General features: G+C 44.0%; 1 protein-coding gene and 1 long non-coding RNA gene across 3 annotated transcripts in view; both read left to right on the top strand.

The window, feature by feature from the left end:
* The first annotated feature begins 72 nt into the window (after positions 1-72).
* On the top strand, positions 73-6,209 carry LOC126958556 (uncharacterized). 2 transcript variants are annotated; one of them, XR_007727220.1, is made up of 3 exons: positions 73-146; positions 5,180-5,343; positions 6,018-6,209. It is a non-coding gene; the product is annotated as an uncharacterized LOC126958556 (long non-coding RNA). The 2 variants fall into 2 exon arrangements; XR_007727221.1 differs by lacking the exon at positions 73-146 and adding an exon at positions 4,956-5,052.
* Positions 6,210-9,058: 2,849 nt separating this feature from the next.
* The window catches only part of ERO1A (endoplasmic reticulum oxidoreductase 1 alpha), a 56,745-nt gene continuing 53,400 nt past the window's right edge, over positions 9,059-12,403 (top strand). Inside the window, exon 1 of the mRNA XM_050796958.1 lies at positions 9,059-9,619. Coding sequence (XP_050652915.1) covers positions 9,506-9,619 — 114 coding nt within the window. The 5' untranslated portion in view covers positions 9,059-9,505. The remainder of the gene's footprint in view (positions 9,620-12,403) is intronic.

The following is a 12,403-nucleotide window of genomic DNA, read 5'->3' on the forward strand; positions in this document are numbered from 1 at the left end:
GAGGGGTGGGTTCGCCCATGAACCCGCCCCTTCCGGTTGGCCCCGCCTTTCTACTCCACTTCCACCTCTATGTCTCGGTTCACCTAGAGCGCCGACATACACTGAAAGAGGACTACACCCACGCCGTTTCCGGCAGGCCGAGATGGGTAAAGCAGGACTCAGTTATCTCGGTCTTCCCCTTAGACGCCTCAGTATTAAGTCACTGCTGTCCCGGAAGTATAAAAGGCTCTGTAATAAACTGAGATGGAAGTTAAGTAGGGAATGTGTAATACCTCAAAAGAGTTCCGATGATGGCCTGTCGACACAACACAGATGGCCTTTGGTATAACACAGTATACCAAAGACCTCCACGTGCTGGAGAAGTAGGCAGTTTTATCCATCCATTCAGTCAGTGAATGAGGTCTTAAAGGTAGATCTACTTATCATTTGGTGGGAAATTTTAAAAAAATCAGAGTTTAACAAATACTATGAAGGAATTAAAACACGGTAAGAAGTATGGTGGGAAGAATTAATCTAGAACAGATGTCTCAGATGAGAAGGAGCCAGCCTCGCAACAACTGAAGAAAACCTAAACAGTGCAAGTCCTGGAGTGGGGTGGGGCGGGGTGGGTAGAAAGCTTGGCTCACTTCCAGGAACAGAAAGGAGGCCAATGAGACCAGTAGGGGGTGGGTTGTAGAGATGTAGGGTACAAGATAAAGATGCTGAAGTAGGCTGAGGCAGGAACTTTGAAGTCTGAGAGAACTTTCAGATTTATTTGTTTATTTTTGAGATAAAGTCTCGCTCCAGCCGCACAGGCTGGAGTGCGGTGGCGCGATCTCGGCGCACTGCAACCTCCACCTCCCAGGTTCAAGCAATTCTCCTTCCTCAGCCTCTGGAGTAGCTGGGATTACAGGCCTGCGCCACCACGCCCAGCTAATTTTTGTATTTTTAGTAGAGAGGGGTTTTCGTCATGTTGGCCAGGCTGGTCTCGAAATCCTGACTTCAGGTGATCCACCCTCCTCATCCTCCCTTAGTGCTAGGATTACAGGTGTGAGCCACTGTGCCCAGCCAGTTTTTTTTTTTTTTTTTTTTTTTTTTTTTTTTAACTATGCCTTGCTCTGTCACCCAAGCTGGAGTGCAGTGGCACAATCTCGGCTCACTGCAACCTCTGCCTCCCCAGTTCAAGCAATTGTCATGCCTCACCCTCCTGAGAAGCTGGGATTACAGGCGCCCACCAGCATTCTGGGCTCATTTTTGTATTTTCCGTAGGGATGGGGTTTCACCATATTGGCCAGGCTGGTCTCGAACTCCTGACCTCAAGTGATCCACCCGCCTCGGCCTTCCAAAGTGCTGGGATTACAGGCGTGAGCCACCATGCCTGGTCAACTTTCAGATTTTGTGATTTGGGGAAAATTACAGACTGCCTCAATATCTCTGTAAAATGATCATAATAGTTGCACTTTTCTAATAGGGTCATGGTATTAAATAGGATAATATGCCTAAACACAACGTCTGCTGCATAGTAAGTACTCAATAGTGTTCTTTTGAATAGATATTTATTTTAAGGGTATTAATGACTCCCATTTTTGCAGTACAGTTCCTCGTTGCTATACCTCTTGCCATCATTGTTCCTGGGGACAATTAATTGTTGTCCAAAAAAAATGAGTAAAATTCTCCAAATGGATTCTGTTTGGTATATCCAATGGCCATGAATGTTTGAGTTTAAATATGTATATCCTAAATATACAAATAAAGTACAAATTTATGTAAATTAATGACCTAAAGTCACGTAAAGGATGCCTTCAAATTTATTAGGAACAATTCTCATGGGTATTGTGTGAATATTCCATTCTATTTTTCTTTTCTTTTTTTTTTTTTTTTTTTAAGATGAGTCTTGCTCTGTCGCCAGGCTGGAGTACAGTGGCGTGATCTTGGCTCACTGCAACCTCCATCTCCCGGGTTCAAGTGATTCTCCTGCCTCAGCCTCCTGAGTAGCTGGGATTACAGGCATGCACCACCATGCCTGGCTAATTTTTGTATTTTTAGTAGAGACGGGATTTCACCATGTTGGTCAGGCTGGTCTCGATCTCCTGATCTCATGATCCACCCACCTCAGCCTCCCAAAGTGCTGGGATTACAGGCGTGAGCCACCGTATTCTGCCAATTTTTCTAAATATGACTGGGTTCTTGCAGCATACAATGAACAAAGAAGCTGTATTGGGCAGGGATAGTCCCTTCTCCCACTCAGTTGCAACTACTCTGGTCAAACTAGTCCATCCATACCAAATTTGTAACGTCTGACATCAAGAAGTAAAGAAGAGAGGACAAGGCAGAGAAAGAAAGATAGTTCAGTTTGGCTCAATTTAACAAATATTTATGAGCACATACTGATAGGTTATTTTAACATTAATCACATCAATATTTTAAATTCCCTTAACCCTTGTTCTTTTTCTGTCACCCATCTGGCAGCATTTCAACTTCAGATGAATCTTCTATTTTCCCCATGCCTACACTAGCCCTGTTACTTTTTTGTTTTTTTTGTTTGTTGTTTATTTTGAGCAGGAGTCTCACTCTGTTGCCCAGGCTGGAGTGCAGTGGCGCGATCTCAGCTCGCTGCAGCCTCTGCCTCCCGGGATCAAGGGATTCTCCTGCTTCAGCCTCCCGAGTAGCTGGGACTACAGGTATGCGCCACCACACCCGACTAATTTTTGTATTTTTGGTAGAGATGAGGTTTCACCATGTTGGTCAGGCTGGTCTTAAATTCCTGAGCTCAGGTGATCCACCTGCCTAAGCGTCCCAAAGTACTGGGATTACAGGTCACTGCACCTGGCCGTTACTTTTTTATACATGCCTATAAGACTGTATTCCTCTCCATCTGAAAACATAGCTCAACTTGAATTATATATTCTTAAACATGACTAAATGTTTAGAGTCTTTTCCCTGCAGTGGACTGTAACCCCTTGGAAAACAAGGACTATGACTATTTATTTCTCCTGATTGGATCCCCAGTATCTAGCACAGTGTCTGAAGTAAAAGAGATACATGTATATTGAATGAATGAATATATCAGGCACCAAGATAGGTAAGCAGAGTTATAAAAAGACTAAGAAAAGTGACCAGTACTCAAGGAACTTAAAATATCATAAAGTGAAAACAGAAAAATACAAATGTGACCAAAAAATGAAAATTAGAACATATAGGGTGGAAGAGATATAAGAAGGTCGGGCATATCTTAGTTTATTTTGGAGTCATTAAAAGTGATGTCATAACAAACGGTGATGAAATTGATGTAGACCTTCAAAAATCATGTAAGGATAGTTTCTCAATCTGTTTTCCTATAACTTGGCACAGATGAGTGTGGTCATTTTAAAATACGTACACAAATTATTTGACACTTTCCACTTCAAGAAGTGGAGCATAATTCCTCTTCCTTGGACCTAGTGACACTCTTGATAAATAAAATGGAAGTGACAGTGTGCAACAATGGAGACTAGATCACAAAAAGTGTTAGCCTTCCTTTTGAGTCTCCCTTGGATAACTCCCTGTGGAAGAAGCCAGCTGTCATGGCATGAGGACACATCAACAGATCTATGGAGAGACCTACATGGCAAGGAACAGCCATCCAGGAACTTAAGGCCTCCTGCCAACAGCCATGAGCGAGCAGTTCTTGGCAGAGATCCTCCAGCTCTAGGCAAGCCTTTAGATTACTGCAGCCCTAGTACTGATTGCAACACCATGAGAGACTGAGTCACACAACTCAGTTCAGCTGCTACTGAATTGCTGGTCCTTAAAAACCATGAGATGATAAATGTTTGTTGTTTGAAGCCATTTAGTTTTGGGGTAATTTGTTACATAGTGATAGATAACAAATGCAAGAGGAACAGATTTATTTTTAAGAGAAAAATTGGGAAACGGTATCAAATAGGCAAGTAGCAACTACTTTTGCTCCCACGCTGGCCACAACACTCAAGTGTTTAGAAATGTTTCATCCCAACTGTCTACTCCCAAATACCTATGAAAATGCACTTAAATTAGGCGAGGCGCAGTGGCTCATGCCTGTAATCCCAGAACTTTTGGAGTTCGAGGCAGGTGGATCACGAGGTCAGGAGATTGAGACCATCATGGCTAACACGGTGAAACCCTGTCTCTATTAAAAAATACAAAAAAATTAGCCGGGCATGATGGCTGGCGCCTGTAGTCCCAGCTACTCGGGAAGCTGAGGCAGGAGAATGGCGTGAACCTGGGAGGCGGAAGTTGCAGTGAGCTGAGTTCGCGCCACTGCACTCCAACCTGGGCGACAGAGTGAAACTCCACCTCAAAACAAAACAAAACAAAACAAAAAACAAAGAAAGTGCACTTAAATTAATGTGTCTATGTTTAAGCAGTGAGATGTTGAGGTAGGAATAGACGTTAGAGTTCCGGCCGGGCATAGTGGCTCATACTTGTAATCCCAGCACTTTAGGAGGCTGAGGCAGGTGGATCATTTGAGGTCAGGAGTTCAAGACCAGCCTGACCAACATGGTGAAACCCCATCTCTACCAAAAATACAAAAAAATTAGCCAGAAGTGGTGGCACATGCCTGTAGTCCCAGGTACTCGGGAGACTGAGGCAGGAGAATTGCTTGAACTTGGGAGACAGAGGTTGCAGTCTCTGGAGCCAAGATCTTGCCACTGCACTCCAGCCTGGGAGACGGAGCGAGACTCCATCTCAAATAATAAAAATAAAATAAAATAATAAAATAAAATAAAGAAGTTAGAGTTTCTAGGCTTCTGGGATGTGCTTTTAATAAAGCAATAACATAAAGAGAGCTTTTAAAAAAAGTACTAAAGATTAAATTGAAAAAGAGGTGTCTATTGTCTCACTTTTCTTTAATCCCGAGTTCCACTCCCTTCATTTTTAAATATGTTTCTACTATACTTACCTTTGTATTTCTAAATAATATCCTTATGCTGCTATTTCTTGATATATAAATTTTAGGATTTATCTTCTGACCAAATTAGGAAGATAAAGATTTAACACCCTCACTCCAGACTCCCACTTTTCCTACTTGCATCCTCCATGCATGCAATATATGTAAGTTTTGGTTAAATTGCTATCCAATATTTGTATCATGGTGGGGCTATGTATGTCAAGCAGTATACTATTTGATTTATAAAAAAAAATTTTTTTTTTGAGACTGATTCTTGCTCTTGTTGTCCAGGCTGGAGTGCAGGAAATCGAACTGAAGGAGAGAGGAATCGGCATTTTCAGAATGCAGCAGAGATTTCATGAAAATTGGTCATTGGGTTTGGCAATAGGAAGGCCATGTAAAGAGGAGTTTCAGGGGAGTAGAGCTGGAAACCAGAGTGCACCATGGGTTAAAATGTGAGTAGGAAGTTGAGGAGTTAATGAGAAGTGAAGTTAGTGACTATATACAGCTTGCTTTCAGGAATGTGAGGTAAAGAAGGTGAAGATATTATGTGGCATGTCTTCCCACTTCAGATGATTCTAAGCACCTTGAGACAAATATTTAGTAATGTACCATATGTGCAACCTTAATTCAGTAAATATTGACAGGAATGATTCTAATAAAAATATCAGCATCAAACCCATTAGGTTTTTACTTAGCCTTTCTTCTTTTCCCAAATTATTTCCTTTAAATTATTTTCTTCCAGTCTATCCAATGACAGAAATTGTTTAGGTACTGAGAAGCTTCCCACAGAAATCCCCACATACCATTTTGAGACATTGGGCTCAAGCCATTTCCTGCTTTGGTCATTAAAAAAAAAAAATAGTAGCTGTTATTTACACAGTAATCAGAATTCCATCAGGAAATGCTGTGTGCATTAAATCTAAGTCATGTTATTGTTATAATCACTAGTATCAGAAAAACAAGTTTGTGACCTTGTTCATCTCTAAAAAATTTAATGTTATTTAGCAGAGTTGTAATGAATGGGAAGCTGGGCTTTCAGAAATCAAAGGTTGATCTATGTACTCTGTGGGTGCTCTTTAAATAGTTATTGAATGACTAATCAGTGATTGCATGGGCCCTAACACAGGTGAGATGATTGCCTGAGCAGGTGTATTTGAAGAAGCAAATTCATACAAAGGGAGTTTCCTTCTGGCCTGAAAGATTCTCAGGGACACTTCAGTGATACTCACATCACACACATAAAACTGTATTTACTTATTCTAAAATCTCTTGCAAATCTGAAAGAAAACATTATAATTATCTAGACAATAAAGTAAAAAAATGTGGATACTTTTTCTAAGTTTGCTAGAAATTTATTCTGGGAAAGAGTTTGAGTTTTATGGGAAATAATTTCTATCATGGGAACACTGCCATTTTTAAGCTCCCCTAGGTTACAGGTCATTGTATTAGGGTAAAATTTAAGCTGATTCATATTCAAATTGCTTCCTTCTAAAATCATAGGCTTTATTCGTTTCCCCTTTTCTTATTGTGTTTCCATTTTTGATGGCCTAATCTTCATTTATTAGTACTGTGGTCAATGAAAGGTTTTCATTTATTCCACGAACATATACAAAGACAAGATCCTTGTTAAGGATCTCTGGGAGTCTCAGTAACATTTGAAACACAATCCCTGCTCAAGAAGTTTAAAGATGTTACAATTCAGTGAAGAAAGATGAAGTAGAAAATATCATTAAAGATTATATACTAATGCTGAAATGAACATGGGAGTGCAGATATTTCTTTGACATATCAATTTTACTTTTATTTATTGATTTATTTTTTAAAGACAGAGTCTCACTCTGTCACCCAGGCTGGAGTGCAATGGTAGGATCTTGGCTCACTGCAACCTCCGCCTCCTGGGTTCAAGCAATTCTCTCACCTCAGCCTCCTGAGTAGCTGAGACTACAGGGACACACCACCATGTCCAGCTGATTTTTTGTATTTTTAGTATAGACGAGGTTTTACCATGTTGGTCAGGCTGGTCTTGAACTCCTGACTTCAAGCGATCTGCCGGCCTCAGCTTCCCAAAGTGCTGGGTCAGGTGTGAGCCACCATACCCGGCCTGACATGCCAATTTTAATTCCTGGGTCTGGCCCTAAAAAGGATAACTGGGGCCTTTATATAGGAATATGAAAAAGCTTTTGGCCAGGCGCGGTGGCTCACGCCTGTAATCTCAGCACTTTGGGAGGCCAAGGCAGGTGAATCACGAGGTCAGGAGGTTGAGACCATCCTGGCTAACATGGTGAAACCCTGTCTCTACTAAAAATACAAACAAATTAGCTGGGGGTGGTGGCGTATGCCTGTAGTCCCAGCTACTCAGGAGGCTGAGGCAGGAGAATCACTTGAACCAGAGAGCTGGAGGTTGCAGTGAGCCAAGATCGCGCCACTGCACTCCAGCCTGGTGACAGAGCAAGACTGTCTCAAAAAAAAAAAAAAAAGCTTTCAGGTTAGGAGGGAGATTGTATTAATATGTATGTGAGACATGTTGTAGATACTAGAATTAGAGCTTCTCAGGTCCATCAGGATCTCACATGGGTTGTTGACTTTTTACTACATGTCTACTTGGCAGTGATAGGCAGAGCTCTAGGGTTTGCAGTAAAATACATGAGTTTGAGTCATTTGAACTATTTCAACTTCTAATGTGCATGCAAGATGTCGGAAAGCTGCCAGTTTCACCTTGAAACTATCTTCTTAGGCTTGGTGAAGTGGCTCACACTTGTAATCCTAGCACTTTGGGAGGCTGAGGCAGGCAGATCACTTGAGGTCAGGAGTTCGAGACCAGCCTGGCCAACATGGTGAAACCACATGTCTACTAAAAATACAAAAGTTAGCTGGGTGTGGTGGTGCAGGCCTGTAATCCCAGCTACTCGGGTGGCTGAGGCATAAGAATCACTTGAACCCGGAAGTGGAGGTTGCAGTGAGCCGAGACTGCACCACTGCACTTCAGCCTGGGGGAGGAAGTGAGACTCTGTCTCAAATAAAAAAAAAATTTTTTTTTTTTTTAAAGTAAGGCCAGGTGCGGTGGCTCAGGCCTGTAATCCCAGCACTTTGGGAGGCTGAGATGGGTGGGTCACCTGAGCTCAGGAGTTAAGAGACCAGTCTGGCCAACATGGCAAAACCCCTTCTCTCCTAAAAACACAAAAATTAACGGAGTGCGTGGTGGCTTATACCTGTAATCCCAGCTACTCGGGAAGCTCAGGCAGGAGAATCGCTTGAACCCGGCAGGCAGAGATTACAGTGAGCCGAGATCACGCCACTGCACTCCAGCCTGGGCGACAGAGCAAGACTCCGCCTCAAAAAAAAAAAAAGGTAATCCCAGCACTTTGGGAGGCTGAGACCGGAGAATCGCTCTTGAGGAGTTTGAGAACAGCCTGGGCAATACGGTGAAACCTTGTTTCTACTAAAAATAAAATTAGCCGGGCGTGGTGGCGCACGCCTGTAGTCTATGCTACGCAGGAGGCTTAGGTGGGAGGATCGCTTGAGCCCAGGAGTTCGAGGCTGCAGTGAGCCGCGTTCGCATCATTGCAGGAGAGCCTGGGTGACCCAGGAAGGCCCTATCTGGGCGGGGGGGGGGGGGGGGGGGAAGCGTATAGACTAGTCCCAACGCTGAATGTTAAAAGATCAGGACTCGGGATCACAAGACCTGGCTCTATCACTACCCAGCTCCAATCCTTGCTCACGTTACCTCACTTCCCTGAAGGGCCTGTTTCCTCCTATGATACGAGAGGGTGGCTTTCACCCTCGCTGTCCAATACAGTGGGCACTAGCCAGTCACATTTGACTATGAAATGGGTCTAGTTCGCATCAAATACACACTGGATTTCAAAGACAAAAAAGTCAAATATGAATAAATTGAATATTGATTATATTTTGAAATAATAATTTGCACATTCGGGGTTAAATAAAAATATTTAAAAAATAAAATGTACCTGTTATTTTTACTCTTTTGCTGTGGCTACTAAAAATATAAATGACATATGCCGCCCTGGTCTAGATGCTCTCTAATATCCCTTTCAGCTTTAAGACTCCGCCGGGAACACGGTGGACACGTAATTCGTACGATTTGATTGCCTCGCCTTGAGATACGGAAGGATTGGCCCAGAGTGAGCGGGATGGGGCGGGGCCCCGCAGGAAAACACAGGCCGCTCTGGCTTTCGCTCTGGCTCTGGGAACGGGAAGGACCCCCAACAACCGCGCAGGGCCTGGGGTTGTGCGTGCCGGGTCGCATCTCCAGGCCGGGGGCGTCACAGAGCCGGGGGCGGGCGCGGGTGCGGGCGCGGGCCGGGCCGGGCGGGGCCGAGCCGGGAAGCTGGTCGGTGCGTCAGCCTCACGCGCCGGGAAGGAACCGGTCCGAGGCCCCGGGCTGCCGGCGCGGGCGCCGCGGCACGTCCGCAGGCTGGGTCGCTAGGTGGCAACCGCTGAGAGGCGGGAGGGCCGAGGCGGGCCTGGGAGGCGGCCCCGAGGTGGGGCGCCGCCGGGGCCGGCCCGCGCGGGCTTCATCTGAGGGCGCACGGGCCGCGACCGAGCGTGCGGACTGGACTCCCGGGCGTGGAGCGACGAGCTGCCGGAGCGGCAATGGACCGCGGTTGGGGATTCCTGATTGGCCTCCTGGGAGCCGTGTGGCTGCTCAGCTCGGGCCACGGAGAGCAGCAGCCCCCGGAGACAGCGGCACAGAGGTGCTTCTGCCAGGTGAGCGATGTGCCGGTTGGTGCTGTGGGTCCCGGCGCCCTCCGCGGCGCGCTCTGTCCCGCACGCCCTGGCAGGTGAGCGGCTGGGGGTGCGTCCTTTCATCTCGTCCCGCCAGGAATGAGACTCCTGTGCTGCTGCCCGGTGGCCGGGACTGAATCTGGCTTGGCGTGGACCGGGCCTCCACGGCAGCCTGGACGTCGGCGCGCCCTCCGGTGCTTCGGCCCAGGAGAGGGGTTAGGTGCACGCGGTTGAGTGGGTTTATGCATCTTTGTTGGTCTTCTCTGCCCAGGGAGAGTGTGCACAGTGTACAACGCACTGCCAGTATTTGCTGTTTTCACAGAGCCTAGATCTTTCTCACTTCTCTCTTGACCGGGAACTTGTGTACCCAGTGCCAGTGCTGCGTGCATTTCGCCAGCCTTTCTGGCTAAGACGTTTGTGGGCTCCTCTCAGATCTCGATGTTAGGCGGAAGAATGGCTGCGTGTGGTTTTTCTGTGTCTAAGCCCGACTAACTAATGTCTTTGGGACCGCAGTTGCCCTCTGTTTTCTGGTCCTGTGTGCTCTTTTTCTCGAATGTAATGAGATTCTCTTATCGTGACACCCATTAAGCTGGTATGAATTGGGAGGATGGTCCTTATTCTTCAGTGCACAAGTTTGATTACAAGCGGATTATGATCATTTCCTTCTGTAAGAGATGTGGTTCCTTGAGCAAAAAATTCAGAAAAACTTACAGGTTTCCATTATCCTCCATATCTGGTATTTCAATGTGATTACTCTTGTCAAAGCCACCTTTTGGTTGACTCTGTTGATAAAAATTACGTTTTATACAAAACTAAGGGGTAGGCATCCATATTATTTCTAAGCGGATTTTGGTAGTAATTTATTACCGGAAATAACATGTGTTTAGGGGCATGATACCATATAGAAGGAAAGATACGTTTAAATATTATGAAAGGTTTCTCTTCCACTGCTTTACATTCTTGGATTTTGTTGTTTTGCTGAGTGATTTGGGAGTTGGTTAGTGTTATCTAGGAAACTACGGGAAGTTGAAAGAAAATTGCTACTTTACAACTAAGACATTGAAAAGTCCTTTACCTTCAATGATTGCCAACGACACACAATCAAGTACTTAAAAGGAAAAAGGGTCATTTTTCTTCTGATTAGAAATACAATGCAACACCGAGATTAAACATTTAAAAAAAAGATAGAAATAAGTGACTTTAAAATATTCGTTAGGGAAAGAAGATGTTCAATGTAACATTTTCAACTACATTCTGGAGATTTGGATAGTGGAATAAAAGTACATGTTGAACTCTTCAACTTTTACTTTTGTTTTCCCTTAGTAACCTTTTTGGAGTTCTGCTTAAAATTGGAGAACTTTAAATTCTTTACATTTATTTTCTTTTTCTTCTAACTAGTGATTAAACTTTTCCTCTTTCACAATACCCTCAGATTCAAATACTTCCCTAACATAAACTTCTGTTAAGCCCCTTTTTCTTTTAGAACGAGGGTGGCTAAATGTGTTTCTTTTCAGACTCAACCCTGAAAAATAGTAAGTTGGGCTGGGTGTGTTCACTCCAGCCTGTAATTCCAGCACTTTGGGAGGCCGAGGTGGAAGGATCTCTTGAGTCCAGGAGTTCAAGACCAGCATGGGCAACATAGTAAAACCCATGTCTCTACAAAAAAATTTAAAAAAGAAAAAAGCTGGGTGTGATGGTGTGCGCCTGTGGTCTCAGATACTTGGGATGCTGAGGTAGGAGGATGGCTTGAGCCCAGGAGTTCGAGACCAGCCTGGAGACCTGGTCTGTATTAGTCTGGGTTCTCTAGAGAGATAGAACTAGTGAAATATATATATATACACACACACACACACACACATATATATACACATATATATATTCACACATATATATACACACACACATATATATATATAAAGGGATAAAGGGGAGTTTATTAAGTATTAATTCACACAATCACAAGGTCCCACAATAGGCTGTCTACAGGCCAGGGAGCAAGGAGAGCCAGTCTGAGTTCAAAAACTGAAGAACTTGGAGTTTGATATTTGAGGGCAGGAAGCATCCAGCATAGGAGAAAGATGTAGGCTGGGAGGCTAGGCCAGTCTCTCTTTCACATTTTTCTGCCTGCTTATATTCTAGCTGTGCTGGCAGCTGATTAGATTGTGCCTACCTGGATTAAGGGTGGGTCTGCCTTTCCCAGCCCACTGACTATGGTGTTTGAGGCTGCGGTGAGCCATGATTGCACCACTGTGCTCTAGCCTGTGTGACAGAGTGAGAGCCTGCCTCAAAATAATAATAATAATAGTAATAATAATAATAATAATGTAAACCGAGGATCATATAGTTTAAAAAAAGTTTTAACAGAAATTTAGAAATTTAGAATGGTCTACTTATCTCATGATTTGAGGGAGCCTAAGTGAAAAAAATTAAAAAAAAAATGATCTACTTAACTAAGAACAGAGACTATCGATTCCAATTCTATAAATGAAACAATAGGGCTGGTAATGGAAGGGATGAGGATGAGGGGAGAAGGAAGGAAAGGTGGCACTGATGAATAGACATGCAGAGAAAAGTAGAGGTAAGCATATAGACAGACATACACAGAGAAACAGCATGAGAGGGAAAAGAAAAAACAATGAAGAAAGAAAAGGGGAGATAAATGGTACTAATCATTCATTCAACAAACGTAACCACTCTGCACATTGACCAGAGTGTTTGGGACACAGAAATAATTATGGCATTATCCCTGCCCTGAAGAGCTATAGT

Source organism: Macaca thibetana, chromosome 7 (genome assembly GCF_024542745.1).
Source record: "Macaca thibetana thibetana isolate TM-01 chromosome 7, ASM2454274v1, whole genome shotgun sequence".
In the NCBI taxonomy this organism is placed as follows: Eukaryota; Metazoa; Chordata; class Mammalia; order Primates; family Cercopithecidae; genus Macaca; species Macaca thibetana.